Source organism: Penicillium concentricum (assembly GCF_028827145.1).
Source record: "Penicillium concentricum strain IBT 3081 chromosome Unknown utg000003l_segment0_segment0, whole genome shotgun sequence".
NCBI classification, from domain to species: domain Eukaryota; kingdom Fungi; phylum Ascomycota; class Eurotiomycetes; order Eurotiales; family Aspergillaceae; genus Penicillium; species Penicillium concentricum.
In genome coordinates, this window is record NW_026622756.1 from 951,359 (window position 1) to 967,647 (window position 16,289).

The 16,289-nt window shown below is 46.4% G+C and overlaps 4 protein-coding genes across 4 annotated transcripts; 1 reads left to right on the plus strand and 3 right to left on the minus strand.

Moving 5' to 3' along the window:
• Positions 1-3,266: 3,266 nt before the first annotated feature.
• Positions 3,267-4,109, minus strand: N7517_008197 (uncharacterized protein; the record flags this gene model as incomplete). The annotated part of the gene is made up of 1 exon (XM_056725927.1): positions 3,267-4,109. One exon carries the CDS (start codon positions 4,107-4,109, stop codon positions 3,267-3,269), a length of 843 nt encoding a protein of 280 aa, XP_056576778.1.
• A 2,712-nt stretch (positions 4,110-6,821) lies between these two features.
• Positions 6,822-9,776, plus strand: N7517_008198 (uncharacterized protein; the record flags this gene model as incomplete). The annotated part of the gene is made up of 5 exons (XM_056725928.1): positions 6,822-6,977; positions 7,039-7,273; positions 7,351-7,677; positions 7,715-9,109; positions 9,424-9,776. 5 exons carry the CDS (start codon positions 6,822-6,824, stop codon positions 9,774-9,776), a joined length of 2,466 nt encoding a protein of 821 aa, XP_056576779.1.
• A 2,586-nt stretch (positions 9,777-12,362) lies between these two features.
• On the minus strand, positions 12,363-12,980 carry N7517_008199 (NUDIX hydrolase; the record flags this gene model as incomplete). The annotated part of the gene is made up of 1 exon (XM_056725929.1): positions 12,363-12,980. One exon carries the CDS (start codon positions 12,978-12,980, stop codon positions 12,363-12,365), a length of 618 nt encoding a protein of 205 aa, XP_056576780.1.
• Positions 12,981-15,667: 2,687 nt separating this feature from the next.
• On the minus strand, positions 15,668-16,008 carry N7517_008200 (uncharacterized protein; the record flags this gene model as incomplete). The annotated part of the gene is given in 2 exon segments (XM_056725930.1): positions 15,668-15,688; positions 15,703-16,008. The coding sequence occupies 2 exon segments, from the start codon at positions 16,006-16,008 to the stop codon at positions 15,668-15,670; spliced, it is 327 nt and encodes a 108-aa protein (XP_056576781.1).
• Positions 16,009-16,289: the final 281 nt, after the last annotated feature.

Consider the following 16,289-nt stretch of genomic DNA (forward strand, 5'->3'; position numbering starts at 1 on the left):
TTTGCAGGACAAAGCCTATAAATAGGACTTTGATTTAGGAGGTATACCACATTAAAATCACGGGCACACTACGTCTGTAGATCTTAGATAAGAAGAAGTTTTTCGTTAAAAGAAAGCTCTTTGGTGTAGGATATGGCTGTTGCGATTCGCGTAACCTCGGGTATAATCAACATTTGAGCGCGTGTGCGAATGTCATTTTCTAAATAAGTCGGCTCTTCTTTTCCTCGATTAATAATTTTCTGGTCTCTTTTCTCCTATACCCACCGATTTTGATATTGCTTGAGTTCGAATAGGCGATGCCGAACGAGCGCCTTCCTATATTCTAAATTCATGTTCTTAAGGGAATCCTCGTCGTGGTTCTACGCGAATGATTCGATCTAGGCTCTCATTTCCACCATATCTGGTTTTTCTAAAATACTCCCTTTTATCTCTGCTAGCAACTCGCCTGGTAAGCCACGTTCGTAATATTGAATATAACCTTAAAAGTACTCGATATGATCGGATTGGTCTTCCTTATCTAGAACGGCTCCCACTATATCTATGGAGGAACAGTGGGCTTGATAATACTCCGGAAAGGTACCTAGGCCCCGATGCGCCATAATCTGACTGATAGGTGTAGAGCCATTCCTCTCTATTAAAATCTTAGTATGAAGATCTCTCTCGAGTGTCTATTGATTGTTTTGTGTGGTGTAAGGGGCTTACTTTCGATTTTTTTCCTAAGGCCTCGTCGTATACAATGGATAGTTGCCAGTTCACCAAAGTACCCTGCAGCATTAAAAATCTAACGCAGGTAAGAACAAAATTTTTGTTTCGTCAAAGGTGTCTCCTGAGGCCCGTCCGCCGTGGCATGCCTAAGAACTGGTTTATCTAAGTACTCTTCCTTCCATCGCAAATGAATCTCGCCATTTAAAAGATCAAACTGCGCTAGATCATCCACAGTATCCACCCCATAAATAGCACCGTATGCTAATATAAGGGAGAAAAGAAGGTAGCCCGACGCAAATTGCGGCCTATTGCTATCCCGGATACCGATTCCGAATCTAGAAGCACCAGTTAATAAAGCCCTAGTATATTCGACAATTATACCACTAGGTCCTTCTGACTCACACTATGTATTTTTCACATCGATGATTTTTGAGCCACTTCTAATCCACCTTCTAACCCACCGCCCAACGAGCTGTGGATAAAGGAAATAGTACCAATTTAATATGCTAGAATAGAGGTTAGTGTTATATAATATCGCTAGGGTAAAGAAGCTTACTCTGTATCGAAGACCTCTTTCGTGTTTGTCCTCACTAGAGGGTACAAAAGCTCCGACTCTTACTCCAGTGAAGAGGAACAGCTAGAGAGCAAACAAGATAACGACTTTAAGCAGTCCCGGAATAAAAGTTTAGTGATCAGTCTGCCACAAAGACGAGACTGCTCTCAAAAAATCATACCTTATAAAGTTAAGTTTCTCTTTCTTTTGGTCTACAACGACGCCATCTGCCGTCAAGGTTTTTTTAATCCACTACATCGAGGTTAATTTATAATGGTCTTAGAGGGGAAGTTGCGAATAAACCAACCATTTTTATTTCCTTTCGATCATCTAGGATGATTTTACTTTTTGTGAATTATTCAAATCCACCAAAGAATTGTTCGGCATGCGCACTCACGGTTCTTACCGTAGGTAGCCCATCATCGTTTAGTCGCCCTTGAGTAGAACTTGCGTACCAGCGAATATACGCCTTGATCATCTCATGAGTTGGAGCCGGAGAACCAAGGGAGGTTTAGTAATATTTAAACCCATTCTCCGGGTCTGCAGTGAAACTAAAGGAAGGTTAGCTGAATTTATAATAGGAAAGGGATTGCCACTTTAGATGCGGCTTAACTCACTCGAGCCAGAGGTTCATAGTTTCTTAATGTAATTTGTTAGTCTTGGGGAGCCTTTTATCTTTCTCCCGAATTAAGTCCTCCTCTCTATAGACCCTAGGAGTATAACCATTCTTTTCTCGCTGTAGACGGCGCCTCTCCTTGGCGATTCCATCGCGCTTGGCAAAAAATTCTTTTCTGCCCATAATCAAGTGCGGTGCGACCTGGAGGTAGGGAATGTATTCAAAGTAAAAGAATGCGATATTAGATCATGTATTAAATAAAAAGTGCTTAAATAGAAGGCGTGTTGATTATTACATGCTAAAGCTAGCACACGGTCTGTCTTTATATTTGGGACTTTGAGCTCGAGCCCCTCTGAATGAATTAGAAGACAGAAGAAAGACATCATGAAACGGATGGAGTTCTCCGCTCTTTCCTGCGCCCCTTCGTCATAATGTGTTTTCTTGATGAGGTGTAGTGCGCCGGAAAATGAGGGCAGCAGCAATGCTATCAACGAACTAACTATCACAGTATAAACGACCCTGTGGGGGCTAATCCCTTCTGGGTATAGTCTGAGATGGGCTGAGTGCATCAGTGTTGCTCACTGATTGGACACTGAGCATCACTGAGTAATCAGAGAGCATCTAATGAGCACTCACTGAGCACTCACTGAGCATCAGTCATCCTGCACGTGACTGATCTGAGCATGATCACTGATCTGAGCCCGTGCTGACATCTACTCAGTGAGCCTGAGCCTGAGCACCCTCATAAAAGCGGCGGCAGCTCAAATAGGAAAGCCCCACCCGCCAGGGAATATCCGGTACGTATAGGTGCATGTATAATATCCCACTTCCTAAAAAGAACTTGGAGCCTCGCCAAGACAGGCTGCCCTCATTGCGCGCGACTGTTGAACCAGTTAAGATGCCTCGGTGAAGTTCATGACGGCTTTGACCGTCCTAGTTCGTGAGACAGTGTTGGGTTTACCATTCTTACTATATGCTTCGGCACCACCGAATTGAATGCAAGCCGGGCTCTCGAACTTGGACGCTTTCTCAATGATATACCAATACGAAAGCATCGTAAACGTCCATCTAAATTCAATACCTATCTGAGATTGTATACGTACCTCAATTGTGCAGCTGTGATGTTTTGCACTCTCATTGAATGTAAATGGCCAAAGAGTGACACGGCATAGTATGATAGAAAATGCAAGGTACTTAGAGTACTGTACAAAAAGAGCGAATAAGATAATTTTGAACTTGAGCCTGAATCTCCAAAGCTGGAAGATGGGAAGCGACAAAAACAGGAATCCTCAATGAGTTCGATTAGGCCATTCTCGCCATTGGCCTTCAGTTTCCATCAACCTATACACATGGTTCTGCCCTGGGTACTCAATATATATATCATCGGTAGTCCTAACTGCGACGAAGAGCACGACAAGACGGAGTGCGGGCAAGAGCGGATGAAGTGGAGGATGAAACAGTCTCTCCAAGCAAATCCATGGCAAAATCAGGAATAGTTGACCTGATGGCTGCCAAGGCACTGAAAGTAGGTGTTCCGGTGCATGGCGGCTCACCTTCGCGAAGAAGATTATTTATTTGGCCATTGTGCTCAACAATGCTTCCTGGCCGAGGAAACCGAATGTCCACGTTCTCTTTGGTTATACAGCCATTTATGTTGGCGATGAAAACGGGTGGGAAATCTGGCGTTTGATTTTGTATGCTCTTGTAGGATTGTTGCGACGAGCCACGAGCCACGGTGATTGGGGCGCAGTTCATATACATCTCACCATTACCAATACGATTGAACCACGTCCAGGCCAAAGTGTATTTCCCGGGCTGAATGTTTTCGGGGATTGCGAAATCGAGTTGAAGGTCATTGTCGGCAGTGGCGCCTCCAGCAAGATTTTTTTCTGCATTCGTGGGGCAGCCTCCTTCAAAAGACTTAATAACCTTCCATTCGGAATCTTTGGTTGGCTCACGGTCTTCGGTCAGGCTCAATTGGCATGAGCCACCGCCGTGAGTCGCGCTTCCTTCGAACCTCATTGTATTTTCAATGCCAATTTGGTAGATATTCTCTAATGAAGGGGCTAGGAACGTATCTGTGCGTAGTTTGCATGGAAAATCGCTACCACTGTCAGCAAGAGGGGAGTTGTTGAGGGTTTCATTGCTGTAGGGTTCAGGCGAAATCATGATCAGATGTCCGCTGACCGCCCGTAAGACGATTGTCTCCAACAGTAGAGTATATTTCAGCAGCATTATAATAGTGACAGGCTTGGTTGATCTTCGCTATATTGGAGCACTACTTGAAGGTCCTAATCTGACGTAGAGATCTAAGGGTTTGGAAGTCGAGGAAACTGTTAGTTTATATAAGATATGCAGCAGGCCGCAACATCAACACCAACACTGAAATCAGTATGAAGAGAAAGCTGATGTGAGTCAATCCGAGGTTTGTTGTTTTTGAATTGTTCCTCCGTTGCAAACAAAGCTGTAGCATGCGGAGTGAGATCGGTTTGGCTCGTGTGCGATGGATTCCTGCAATGGTAAGATTTCTGGAAGATAGCAACTTCCTATTACACTTAATATATAGAATAACTACCGGTTCTCTAAGTATCCAAGATCTGGAGTGCGTAGCCACCCGGGAAGGTTAAAAAGAATGGGGTGAATGGCATAAAATCGAATCGACTTAAAAATCAGAAAAGTGGAGCCATATAAACAAATCGAATCGACCACCATCCTATTTACCGCTATTGGATAGAGAAAGGAGGGGCAGCGCTCGTTCCAGGGGGGGGGGTGTTGGAAGCCGGCATCACGTGATCGACCTCGCCTCCACCCCTTAACAAGCCAAGATAGCTTGACAATGGCTGTTGCGCGATTACGTAATCTACACGTGAGGCCTCAATTCTCTCCCGCCCTCTCCCTCCCTCTCTCTCTGTCTCTCTGTCTCTGTCTCTGTCTCTGTCTCTGTCTCTGTCTGTCTGTGATTCAGAATCTTCGAGGAACCTTTACAAGCGACATCAGCAACTCTTCTTACACTTGGGACGAAATGAGTCAGGCTACTCCGATGCGGATAGTCCTTCCATATCGCGAACAACCTTTTCAAAAGCCTACAGCAATCATCAACGCTTTCTTTACATGGCGAGGTATTCCACCCCCCGAGAAGACTACTATACACATATATGCAGTGATCCTCGATCTTCTCGGTTATATCTCGTTCTCGATCTCCACTGCAAAACACATCCAAATGTCGATCTTAGCAATTTAGACCTCGAAGTCTTCAAAGTCTCAGGAATTGATCCATTGTGCGTTATCCTCTTCTATAACCTAGCTAAGCTAACAGTATTTAGTACATTTCAGGATCTCGGAGAGGTAGCTCGCAAGCAGGTTCGCCAACGATCTGCTTCTCTGGGTTGGGGGAAGGCACCCACTCTAGTCAGAGGAATTAGTCGGTGTTGTACCAGCACAGGGAGGACAGTATCCCGCTATATTCGTGTCTTGCGCATCGAGATCCAACGGGAGGTCTCTCAGAAACCCTGAGGGAGGTACGCATGGGTCATTTGCAGTGCTTCTTGCGGGTGTACAAAAGATAATGTGATCTCGATTCATGTGTTTAGGAACACGCGTACAAGCTGCGTATGTCTTGCAAGCCCATTCACACATTGCGTGAGAGTGAAGGAAGTCGGTTAATATTGAATATCGCAGAGAGGACCTTCACACAAAGCGGATCGTGATGCGAGAGACGTAGTCTTGAAAGGGAAGGCGGCTCGAAGAGGAGACAATCTGTATTTATAGAATCAATGGTCTGTTCTACAGCTCTAAACACCATTCAAAAAGATAACTTACTTCGTCCTTGGTTATAATAGTTGCGGGCTAAAGGGGCAGCGCGATCGACGGAATAATTAAGAGGTTCAGCCCCTGGAACACGAAGGCTTCCGCGGGTCTGTTTGATCGAATTTGTGATGGTATGATACTGCTTCGATGAGGGGGCAACGGAAGTGGATATTGCCCCTACGGTAAGACTCGCGTAGTTCAGAATCTTGTGTTTCGGATGTATAGATATCTCCTGTCGAACAAAGAGCATGAATGATACTTTATAAGCAGACAAACCAGATTTGTGTCCGTAAGGAGCAAAGTTGCCGAGGACCAATAGTATGCCTGAGTTTACCGCTGTTGGCTGAGATTTCAATGTGGCTACGTATCCTTACGAACTGCTTGCAGGTATTGGCCAATAGCTGGGCTGCATTTGCAGGAGCCATGCAGGAGCAATCACATTAGGCGTTTGTTGATAGTTCAGCGTCTCTGAGCCGACCGAGACCGAAGCACAATCATCAGGACCTACACATAGGCGGTGGAGTGAGTCGGCCTAATTTTCTTTCCGCTGGGCCTATAAATGCGTAGCGTCTTAGCTGGCCTGGCAAATATCGTACGTAGCTTGTCATTGGGTACCTTGATTTAGGTGGACATTTGAAAGGACCCAACTTACTGCCTATTTATAGTTCCTATCATTTACAAAAGCTAATGATTGCTCCGTGTCCTCTGATATGGACCGATCATTCACTTTGACTTTCCACTCCATAGTATACCGAATAAAGCTTGCGGGAAGCTCGTCGTCTGGCCTATTTGCTTCCCACTCGGAGAGCTGAAGCAGCTTATTGGCTTCCGGTGGGGTTGAAAGTAAGGGCTCGGAACCGTCCTGGGGGCAACGGTTCAGTGTGGGTCAGAGGCAATCTAACTGTATTAGGCATAGCGTTATGCAAAACAAAGTTCAGCAAAGAATTAAAGAGAGTATAGAGATGAAACTGATTTCGAGCGCGTCTGTATTATGAGCATTTTAAGCCTTTTCAAGACCAGCAGTCTTTGGTTCTTCAACAATCTCGGTCACATTACAGGGCACTGGCGGGGCGAGAGAGCTTTGCTGGATTCTTGAACGTACCCCTCATAAGCGACACCCTAGTGAAGACAATAGAAGTGATGTTTGGAGCACCGAAACATTGTGTGCTTCAGCTCCAGAACGACGAAGCCAGTGCCAATATTAATTGGCTTGACGTTGTCAAGGAAAGGAACTATCAGGCCGAATACAAAGGGAATGGAATTCATCATTTCCATATGTGGGATCGGGGCGTGATTGTCCAGTTGTCTGCTTTCCAACACAACATGATCCTATTCACTCGCTTACATCACCACGCAGTCATCAAAGCCAATAACACTGTGCTTGAAGAGGTACGAAGAAGAGATCGAATTCTCCACCGCAATCCGGAGTCAAAGATCGCCGGGCTTGCCCTTTTCCCTGGAATCAGCCGAAGAGCCAGCAATCTTTACGCCAGCGCAGGTTGACGCTGATTCGCTCGATGGGATGACTATTGAGACTCAAAGAACAGACGTGCAAGCCAGTGCTTCAAAACGCGATGCTGGAACACAGAACTGTAAGTAATGCACATAAGAAGCGTGGCGTTGAAATTGGAGAGATTGAACAAATGTACTAATAATTTGGATGTACCAGTCCCCAAAAATAGGGCTTGGCCTGCGGAAATATTGAAGCAGCTTCCTCTATGGTTCGAACACCAAGTGCAGGAGAATCTGTCGGAGGAAGAGATTGCCCGGAACTTTCACCGAAAATTCAAGCAAAAACGGACTTTTCATGCTATTGAGGCAAAAGTGTATTCCTTAACAGGAAAAAGCCCTTTTAGGAAGCGCAATAAGAAGGCCTCGCGCAGAAGACCTGTGGCTTTGACACCTCGCTCCTCCCCACCGCCGTCTCAACCCTCTGAATCAGTGGATTTCACCCAACAATTGATCTCGAGGTCGAACATCGAGGTTCACGCTTTACGTCTAGCCTCGAACCTGCTAACCTATAAATTCTGAAGACTGCGAGGATGGAAGCCTTTACGCCCTCCATGGTGTTCAACCGGCTGACCCTGAACCAGAATCCAGTGACTCACATGCAGTGCTTGAACAGGATACTGTGAATCGAATGTTAAGGTTCCGGCACGTATCTCAAGAGCATGAACTACAGTCAGGTACATGCCAAAATGAATGGCCAGTTCGAGGAAGCCATCAGGCTGAAGAATCGCCCAAAGACCATCCAGTGCCCTCAGATCTGGTGCCCAAAAGTCAGCCAAGGAATGATAATCCAATCAATGTCCTCGCCGCAACATCAGGGATGGTTGATTCTTGCTTCACTCGAAGCTCTCCCTTAGAACCCCCTCGAATATCAGAACCTATCCAATCTTCAATCTGGCATCCCTCTGAAGGTGATACCACACTCGAAGAGCTAAGCCAAACGCTTATCCATCGTACTGAGTCCAGTGCAATGCACGTGGAACAGACAGATACGGCGCATGGCAACAAACCATCAAAGAGACTTTCTCCGCAATCTTCATCGCGTGGAAATCCATTAGCTAGAGGTTCAGCAAATGAGGGTTCGAATAATGAAAGCCACACAGAAAGTGTGGCCATGTCACCAACGCCCTTCCAAGTTCCTGAACCAAGCTCCACTGGTAACTCGACTGAGCATCACCCTCAAAACTGCGGAAGTGATGAACCAACCATTGATACCTCTGAAAGAGCTTTGACTGACGAAGGATTGATTATAAGATGTCTCCATGAGAAGTCTAAAGCACAGGCGGCGCGTTCTCATCCCAATTGGAACGATAAGGACCTGAACCGTTTACTAGGGTGGCACATGAAACGGAAAAACCTACCAAAGGAGAGACTTGAAGTTGAGTTTCTGAGAGATTTTGGCCACTATCGATCTCCTTCCGCTATCGTTACAGCTTGTCGCAGAAAGAGAAAGGCAGATTCTCGTCATAAAGATGTAACCTCAGCCCCCACTCCAGGTCAACTAGCTCCGGTTGTCCCTACCGTTCTTGATACTATGCGGGTATCACGATCACCCAACGCCATCATTGGATCCGACATTCCCAGCTTGGATCCATCCCATACTATAGCTATACCGAGCAATGAGAATATTACACTTAAGCATCCACCGTTGGAGCGACCTCGATCGCCACAACTCAATCAGCCGCAGGTTTTAAACAACACAGAGAGACTTTCTTGCAACAGTCCTCCACCATTGAATGAGGGCGAAGAAGCAATGAATCAAAATCCACCGACTGCTGTTGCTTCCGAATGCGCTTCTGAACCGATGGTGTTTTCAACACCTCCTGAGACTGTCGATAATACCTCCACATTGGGCACTAGATGCCATCGAGTTGAAATCACGCCAAACCCTCCAGCTAGGTTTAGAGCAATTAATGGCTGTAACGTCCATCCAATTGAACCGAACATAAGCGAAATGACTCCGCTCGCTCAGATGGGAACCAATGAGCGAGACGCTCTACCTCAAACATCGAAAGAAAATATTGTCGAGCAAAAAAGAAATGATCAAAATGTGTCGTCACAGAAAATAAGTCCCAGAGTAAGCTCATCCCTTCTAATGCGGTGTTCGCCAAAGTCATTAGGTCCTTTGAAGCATGTCGGATCCATATGTATTACCTAACCCTTCTTCTCCTCCTTTCTTCCTGTACCCGTTCATGCTTCCCGCACTGACTGTTTTCATTTGGTGCACCTGCAGGTGGAAGAGAATGCCCCAACCAGCCTACCTTCGAGAACGTGCAGACAGGTTCACATTACTCAGGGTTGTCCACCGGAACACCCGAAGGAGCTGGGGACCAACCGTCAGATTCTACTGGTATTTCGGACGCCAACATTCCACAACTGGAAATGCGCCCAAATTTGCAGAATACGTCGCAGCCTCAAATACGAGACATCAATATCCCACCCACAAACATTCCCCAGCCCAGTTACACACTAATCCCAAAGTTTCATACTCTGGACCATCCCATTACTACACGCCCAATTCCCAATCTGGGGTTTCCCAATCTATCGGTGCATCAGGGATGGCTGACACAGGCGGTTCGTTCATAGTCTATACTCGTGATTCCATGCAGTCCTGACATGAAGTTTGAGGCAGATTTTCCATTATCAGATCCAACCTTCCTGACCAGCCCTACCAGTCTTCCTCCCTATCCCCTTCACTAGCTGCAGGGGCACGGAGCCGAGCGGTACCAGGGCCATCCGCTCCCATACTTGGCGCAGCAAATGTATCACCATCGTGCGGGAGAGCCTCTTGATAGACAGCCGCCTCACCACGTGTTGTCTGGCCCACATACCTCCTCGATTATCACAACTGGCCAAACATCCTCTACCTCAGTAGTAGGGCTTCACCCTAACTAGACATGGCATGGTTTGGGTGATGTCAGCTTTCAGATCTCTCTGTCATTATGGTTGTCTTGCCTAAATCTCCAATCTCAATGTATACGCATCAAATTTGGGTTCTCCTCCTTCTTCCTTTCTCTTGTACTTGCTCTCTTTATCCTGCGACTGCCACGCTATTTATCCTTTGGCCAATTCAGAAAACTCTAGTCGGTATCGTATCACCCCAAATAGAACACAGAACACAGTGACAGGTAGGTACTTCTGTCTGCATCTGCAAACTGGGCGTCAATTAAAAAAATCGGCTTATATTTTATAGCCTGAATTCTGAACTCCGTGCCAAAGGGTTTATACTGATTTCGCGAATCATGGATTTTGTTGCTCTAAATATTGAAGATAAGCCCATATCTGCCGAAACAAAGCAGCCCTGATTGATCTCGCAGGGCAGCGTGAAGAGACCCGAATTCTACAGTCGCTGAGCGTCATATATAATTCCATGGCACACCTCCCTTCTAGCTTTGAAAAGCAAGCCGCGTAGATGGCTTGGAGATAGATAGCGGACATTGAAAACGTGGAATGCTTGGGGTGTCTATCCGAACGAACGAAATCGGCGGACACACTCGCGTTTTTGACCCAGGTGGCATGGATAATATAGGGCTTCGAGTGGCTTTTGCAAGTTGAATGGAAAGTTGATATAAATATAAGAAAGCTATGAGGACGACACGCATCGTCATCCTGGTGGTTCATAGAGAGTACGCCGTTAAGTTGTATTCATTTTCATATCTCAAGCAACCAGCCAGTTCTGCATCAGGAACTATGAGGTGACAAGGGAGTGGCGAGGCAGGAGGGGCGGACGTGACTCCGTTGTGAGGGTGGATCGCAAGATGTAGAGAGTGCAGCCTCAGCCGTGACCGTAAGTTTCTTTCTGGCAACGATTGTGGTTGTTTTGGAAGAGGCAAACGCTAGATGACGATATGTGGGGCTAACCGCCAAAAATGAGGGCGGGTGGAAAGTGCGTTTCCTGCCAACAGCCCTCAGCTTCAGTAGTAACCAACAATGGCGAGTCTTGCATGACAAAAGAGACCGTACAAGAAAAACATTAAAGACATCGATCTTTACTCGATGGCGACTATGAATACGTTGAGACACCCTCATTTAAACGACCTTTAGTCAATCGATTCCCCGCTGAGCGCCCAATTTCATTCAACCCCTCATATTAAAATGTGCCCCAGTTCACCACCACTCGTTTCAATACCGCAAGTTCTACCCCATGCGCTTCATATATGAACATTGGCACGTCCTATGTGGACATTGTCCCCATCGAATTTTGGTGATTAAGTCTTCAACGGTCAAGAACTTATACCCATAACAAGGACAGCCGAGTGCGCGTCGAGGCTTCCTTGGATTGCTCTCCATGCGCCTTTTCATTTCACGATATCGCTTATTGGGAATACACTGTCAATCTTGTTTCCGACCATTCTCTTTCTCCTGGTCTTTTTTTGGCTCATTCACATAAATGAATATGTTGTATCCAGAAAATTTATACTTTGGCGTAATAAAATATGCCAATGAACAAAATCATCCCCATCAGTGAGATCGGCATGCAGCCATTGTGAATCCTCGGGCACCGAGTCAGTTATCCAATGAAAGGTGCATATAATCGAACTCCACAATGGCCCTGCACTAGCATCAATCCGCTCCAGGCGAACGCAAATAACACACGTTTTACGCTGACCATTGCTACGTAATGTACGATTTCTTCTCCCCTCCTCCCCCTTTTCTCCAGGCCATGCCACTTAACCAAATGAACATCAACTCGCTGTCGAACTGTCCGGCAAATACCTACCGCCAAGACCCACGACTCGAAAGCTTCCTCACATGGTCCTGAATACGCGTATACACACACGGCTACAATTCAACCCAGCAGCCAATTTAATCCACTGGCCTCCAACTATAGTAGTGAAAGAATAAAGTGAATTGTTTACACTCGATCACACATTTAATATACCCCAATTGCCTTGCATACAACCTGCTAGATTGTGCAGAACCAATTTAAATTCATGACACGTATGATTTAGTCTCATAGTTAGCTAGACAAAGTGATAACGCCAGAGTTGTAGTTATGCTTCAGGGTTATATCTAGGAACATTGGTTCAGATTTGGCAAATGTTACAGTGAAACCGAATTGAAGCTTAATGGATCAGTGTTGAAGGAGTTGCTCGTGATGGTACCCCATTCATTATCCCGTTCGACAACGATCCAGTGTCCGCGGGAAATAATATTCCATATCTCGACTAGCTAGTCAGTCCTCTCTGTAGGATTCTGTGTATTCACATCGCCGTTTCGGAGGCTCTCCTTGTTGGAAAAAAAATGGCGGAGGGTTTCCTTTTTCCTTTTAAGCATCACTTTTCCATCTTGGGCTTTCCCCTTCTCGTATGGGCTAAAAAGACAGATCTCCTTTTCATTGAAAAAGCCCCAATCTAGATGTTCATCCGACAAAACGATCGGAACTTCTTTGGAAAGCTCCACGATGAATGTGTAACTAGCCATTCGTGACTCTTTGTGCCGGAAAGTGGTCCTGTACACAAGCGGGAAGATGAAGTTGGACGATATTTCCAAGCTGGCCTCCTCCCTGGTCTCACGTAGGGCAGTCTGCAAGATGGAGACGTCTTTGCCAGTTTCGTACCCTCCCCCAGGTACCTCCCAGCTTCCGCCCCAGGAGCCCTCATATCCACGCTGGATTAGCAGAACCTCAGGCTGGGGCGGGGTTTCTGAATTTTGGCGGAAAGCGATGACGCTAGCTGTAAAGCGGTTGGTGTCGGGATTCTTTTCTTGGAGAACAGACATAGGGATATTGACATCCTGGAGCCTCAGCAGGATGGGCTCTGTAGTGGAGTCATTGAAGGAGGATGCCATGGCCGAGGTGGTTAAGGAAAAATAATAGTGACTTGAAGAGAGGATGCAGTATCAGCTGGCCTGGGAGCCCTGCCGTCTTATATAGATTGGTAAAGTACAGTATATTTGATTTTCCTTCCATTTAATCGAGCAGAAAGGTCTGGACCTGGGTGGATGTAGACACCGCTCTTCCACCATTTCAGTCGTGGCGTTCTATCTCAGTGTCAACCCGGATGTCATCCGATTCGCTCCATTAAATATAATTAACACACTGCCATGACTCATAGTATAGAAACCCTGGCATTAGACTAGGAATTTACGGGGATTACTGCTGGACTATCATGTCCGGTTTGTTGACATCCTCGTATTGCCTGTTGCAAGCTATATGAAAGCCTAGACTAGTGGGGCAGCCAATATGGTCCAGTCCACTCTGTCTCCATGGCTGAGATTGAGATTTTCCCTTCGCAGCAGGGTATAATCCTCCTGGTTCTATGCCAGACAAAACTACTTGAGCAACAGTAAAACTGTAGCGGAACCGGTATGGCGACTAGGATGCCCGATACACATTTCTGGCATTTGTTTCTACTCTCTCACAAGTCTGGTTCCGGCACGCATCAGACTCTAATGCAACTATTCGTCATACTATAAGGGATGACAAAAGCCGATCTGGCACTTTCAAACTTATGATCCCCTCATAATGGACCAGCCGGTTCACAACTCCTTTGCGTTTATCTTGGCTCTCAGAGCGCAAAATTACACCGGATTATGGGGCAGTTGTAAGCGGATCGGCCATAAGATCGTACCTTGGTTATCAATACCATGCTAACGATACAAACACCCGCCCCTTTTTGTTGATTTAGGTCAGCTGACTCTTCTTTTCTAGGCTGATGGCATTGGGGCCAAAAGTTGGCTCCTGGGAGCAAAGCCGTGGGCATAAAGTCTACCAAGGTGGAGCTTTTCCAGTGGCGTCATGCGGCTGACCTCCACTGGCCAGGGCCTGAGTTCTCTCTAGATTTACTTCAGGGGATAGGCCTGCATCCTACTACAGTAGTATCAGCCCAATCGGTATTAATGTTGCGGACTCCCCTTGTATGAGTTGTATCATTTCTGTACACTGGGTCGTCTCTTATCATCCCTCCTTCTCTCTTTTGGGCTTCTTGATCATGCAAACAAATATGGCTCTCAAAGAATCATTAGTGGGACAGCCATCAATATCACATAATCCAATGAACATTGGTTCGCTGTTGACCGATCCGGAAATTTGCTGACCCCAGCACCCGAGACCCTACTCGAAGAAAACGGCCCAAGGTCTCGAATCAGAATCCACAGTCCAGCCCGGTAGCAGCCATTTTAAGAGCCCATGTTCGCAGGATGACAAGCAGGTGCAATTTCGGACCTGCCATATATTTCTTCAATCACTGCGAAACAGACCAGTTTCAAACGTCGCATAACCAGAAGCAATCACAATCGCCTAAGATTCGACGAGGAGGAGATCTGGTTTGTCTGGTACAAACGCGTTGCTCTCAGGCAACCATGGGACGATGTCCTTGAGAGATTTAACCGCCAATTCCCGAACCGCCGACGTCTTGGTACCCAAGGAATAGAATGCATGTGTTATCGAGGGATCAAAGAGAAGGACTACCCTATCTCCCAGGGCAGGACCACTTCTGTGAGCCTGAAGCCGAGCGAGACATTTTCCATATAAGCAAGGTCGAATCTATCATTCGTCGCGCGAATTTGTCGTACCCGTGGATGCTGGAGGCTTTTAAAACAGCCTGTTCCCCATCCAAAGATTACGATGATTCTGGACAGACTTGCTGATTTGGATCACGATTGTTTACTCTTTGAGGATACGGAAATCCGAAGCCACCTTGTTCAACAAATCAATAGCTGTGATACTCAAACATTCAGCCGCCTTCATCTAATCTGCGTAGGCTCAAAACATGCTGAATGATAAACATTGGTCACTGTGCCGGAAAATCATCCTACTTAAATTGGTAAAAAGTTGATTATGTATTATCTCAATTATCCATGGTACATACGAGGGTGGCATAGTATAGTATTGATGTGGACTCTACATATTCTTGTCAACTGCCGACTGGGAATTAAAAACTTTGGACTTCCAAGGGCAACTTCTGAGGTTATATATCATTCATGACCTTGTGTCTAGAAACTGTGTTTCCGTCATTTTTGCTCATTAGGACAAAGGCCCTGGTACGTTGACGCTTTCAATGTCCAACGCCCATCTTTGTACCGTCTCTAGGGCTTGCCTTTCAAAAATGGAAGGGTGCTTCACCATATAATCCTGCATAATGCTCAACGACTGTAGAACTTGGGTCTTTTGAAGATGCTCTGCGAATCCAATAAAATCTGCTTCTATGGGATATTGATCTTGGCTTAGCTCAACGAGTTTATTCGGCAATGGAAACTGGATAGCTGGCAAAAAAAGGGAGCAGTGCACGTCGTGATACGTTGGCCAGCCAGTGACAAGTGCTTCGGAAGCATCACTGGGCAGAGGTGGCGGTCGATTCCCCGCTGGGCTTGCAAGGTCGGTTGAAGGTGAAAATGGACAAGGTACGAAGCGTTCTTGACTATTCGAGCACAGGTCAGGATACGCATATTGGCTGAATGGTACGCCTTTTGATCTGAATGTTTATGGTCCTTGAGTCAGCCTTGGGATTCGTGGAAGTATCAATAAATTAGGCAATTCAAACCTCTCGCTCCTGGGTCTAGACAAAGAGACCTTGTTGACATCCGCCTCGAGTTGGACTGGCTTTGACTCGCCACTTCTCTCTTGTGGCCGCCGTGGGTGATTCCGGCGCGTTTTACTCCTTCGACGCCTCCGAGGCTTAACTTTCAGCTTGTCATCGAGCTTTTCGGCGTCGGGGCCGCATTCACTGGGCCGAGGTTGGATAGCGCGATACTTGGGGGGCGTGGTTATGGGAGATGGAGAGAGGGCAAGTGGTGCTGCCAAAAAGGGTGCTGGCGGAGGATGTTCGTAGACGACGCCGTAGTTTTGAGAGCCAGCCTCAAAAGATCTGTCGCCCATCCCTATAGGATACCCCGAAGGATATTGTGGTAAGGTATATGAGCCCGGGCAACGGTAAATCATGGTTAAAAGAGAACTGAGCTTGGGTGCCCCTGTTGATACGGAGTGGGGGCTCCTTGAATAGACGCACGAGCTTCTCCAAGTATATGGGCAAAGAACGAGCTACTTCAGGGTAGTTCTCAACTATGAATGGTATATATAATGGTGGGAGAATGAAAATGATGGTTGCACATTGCTGGGGAGTAGGATAGGCCTCTATTATTAAGGATTTGGGGAGGGGG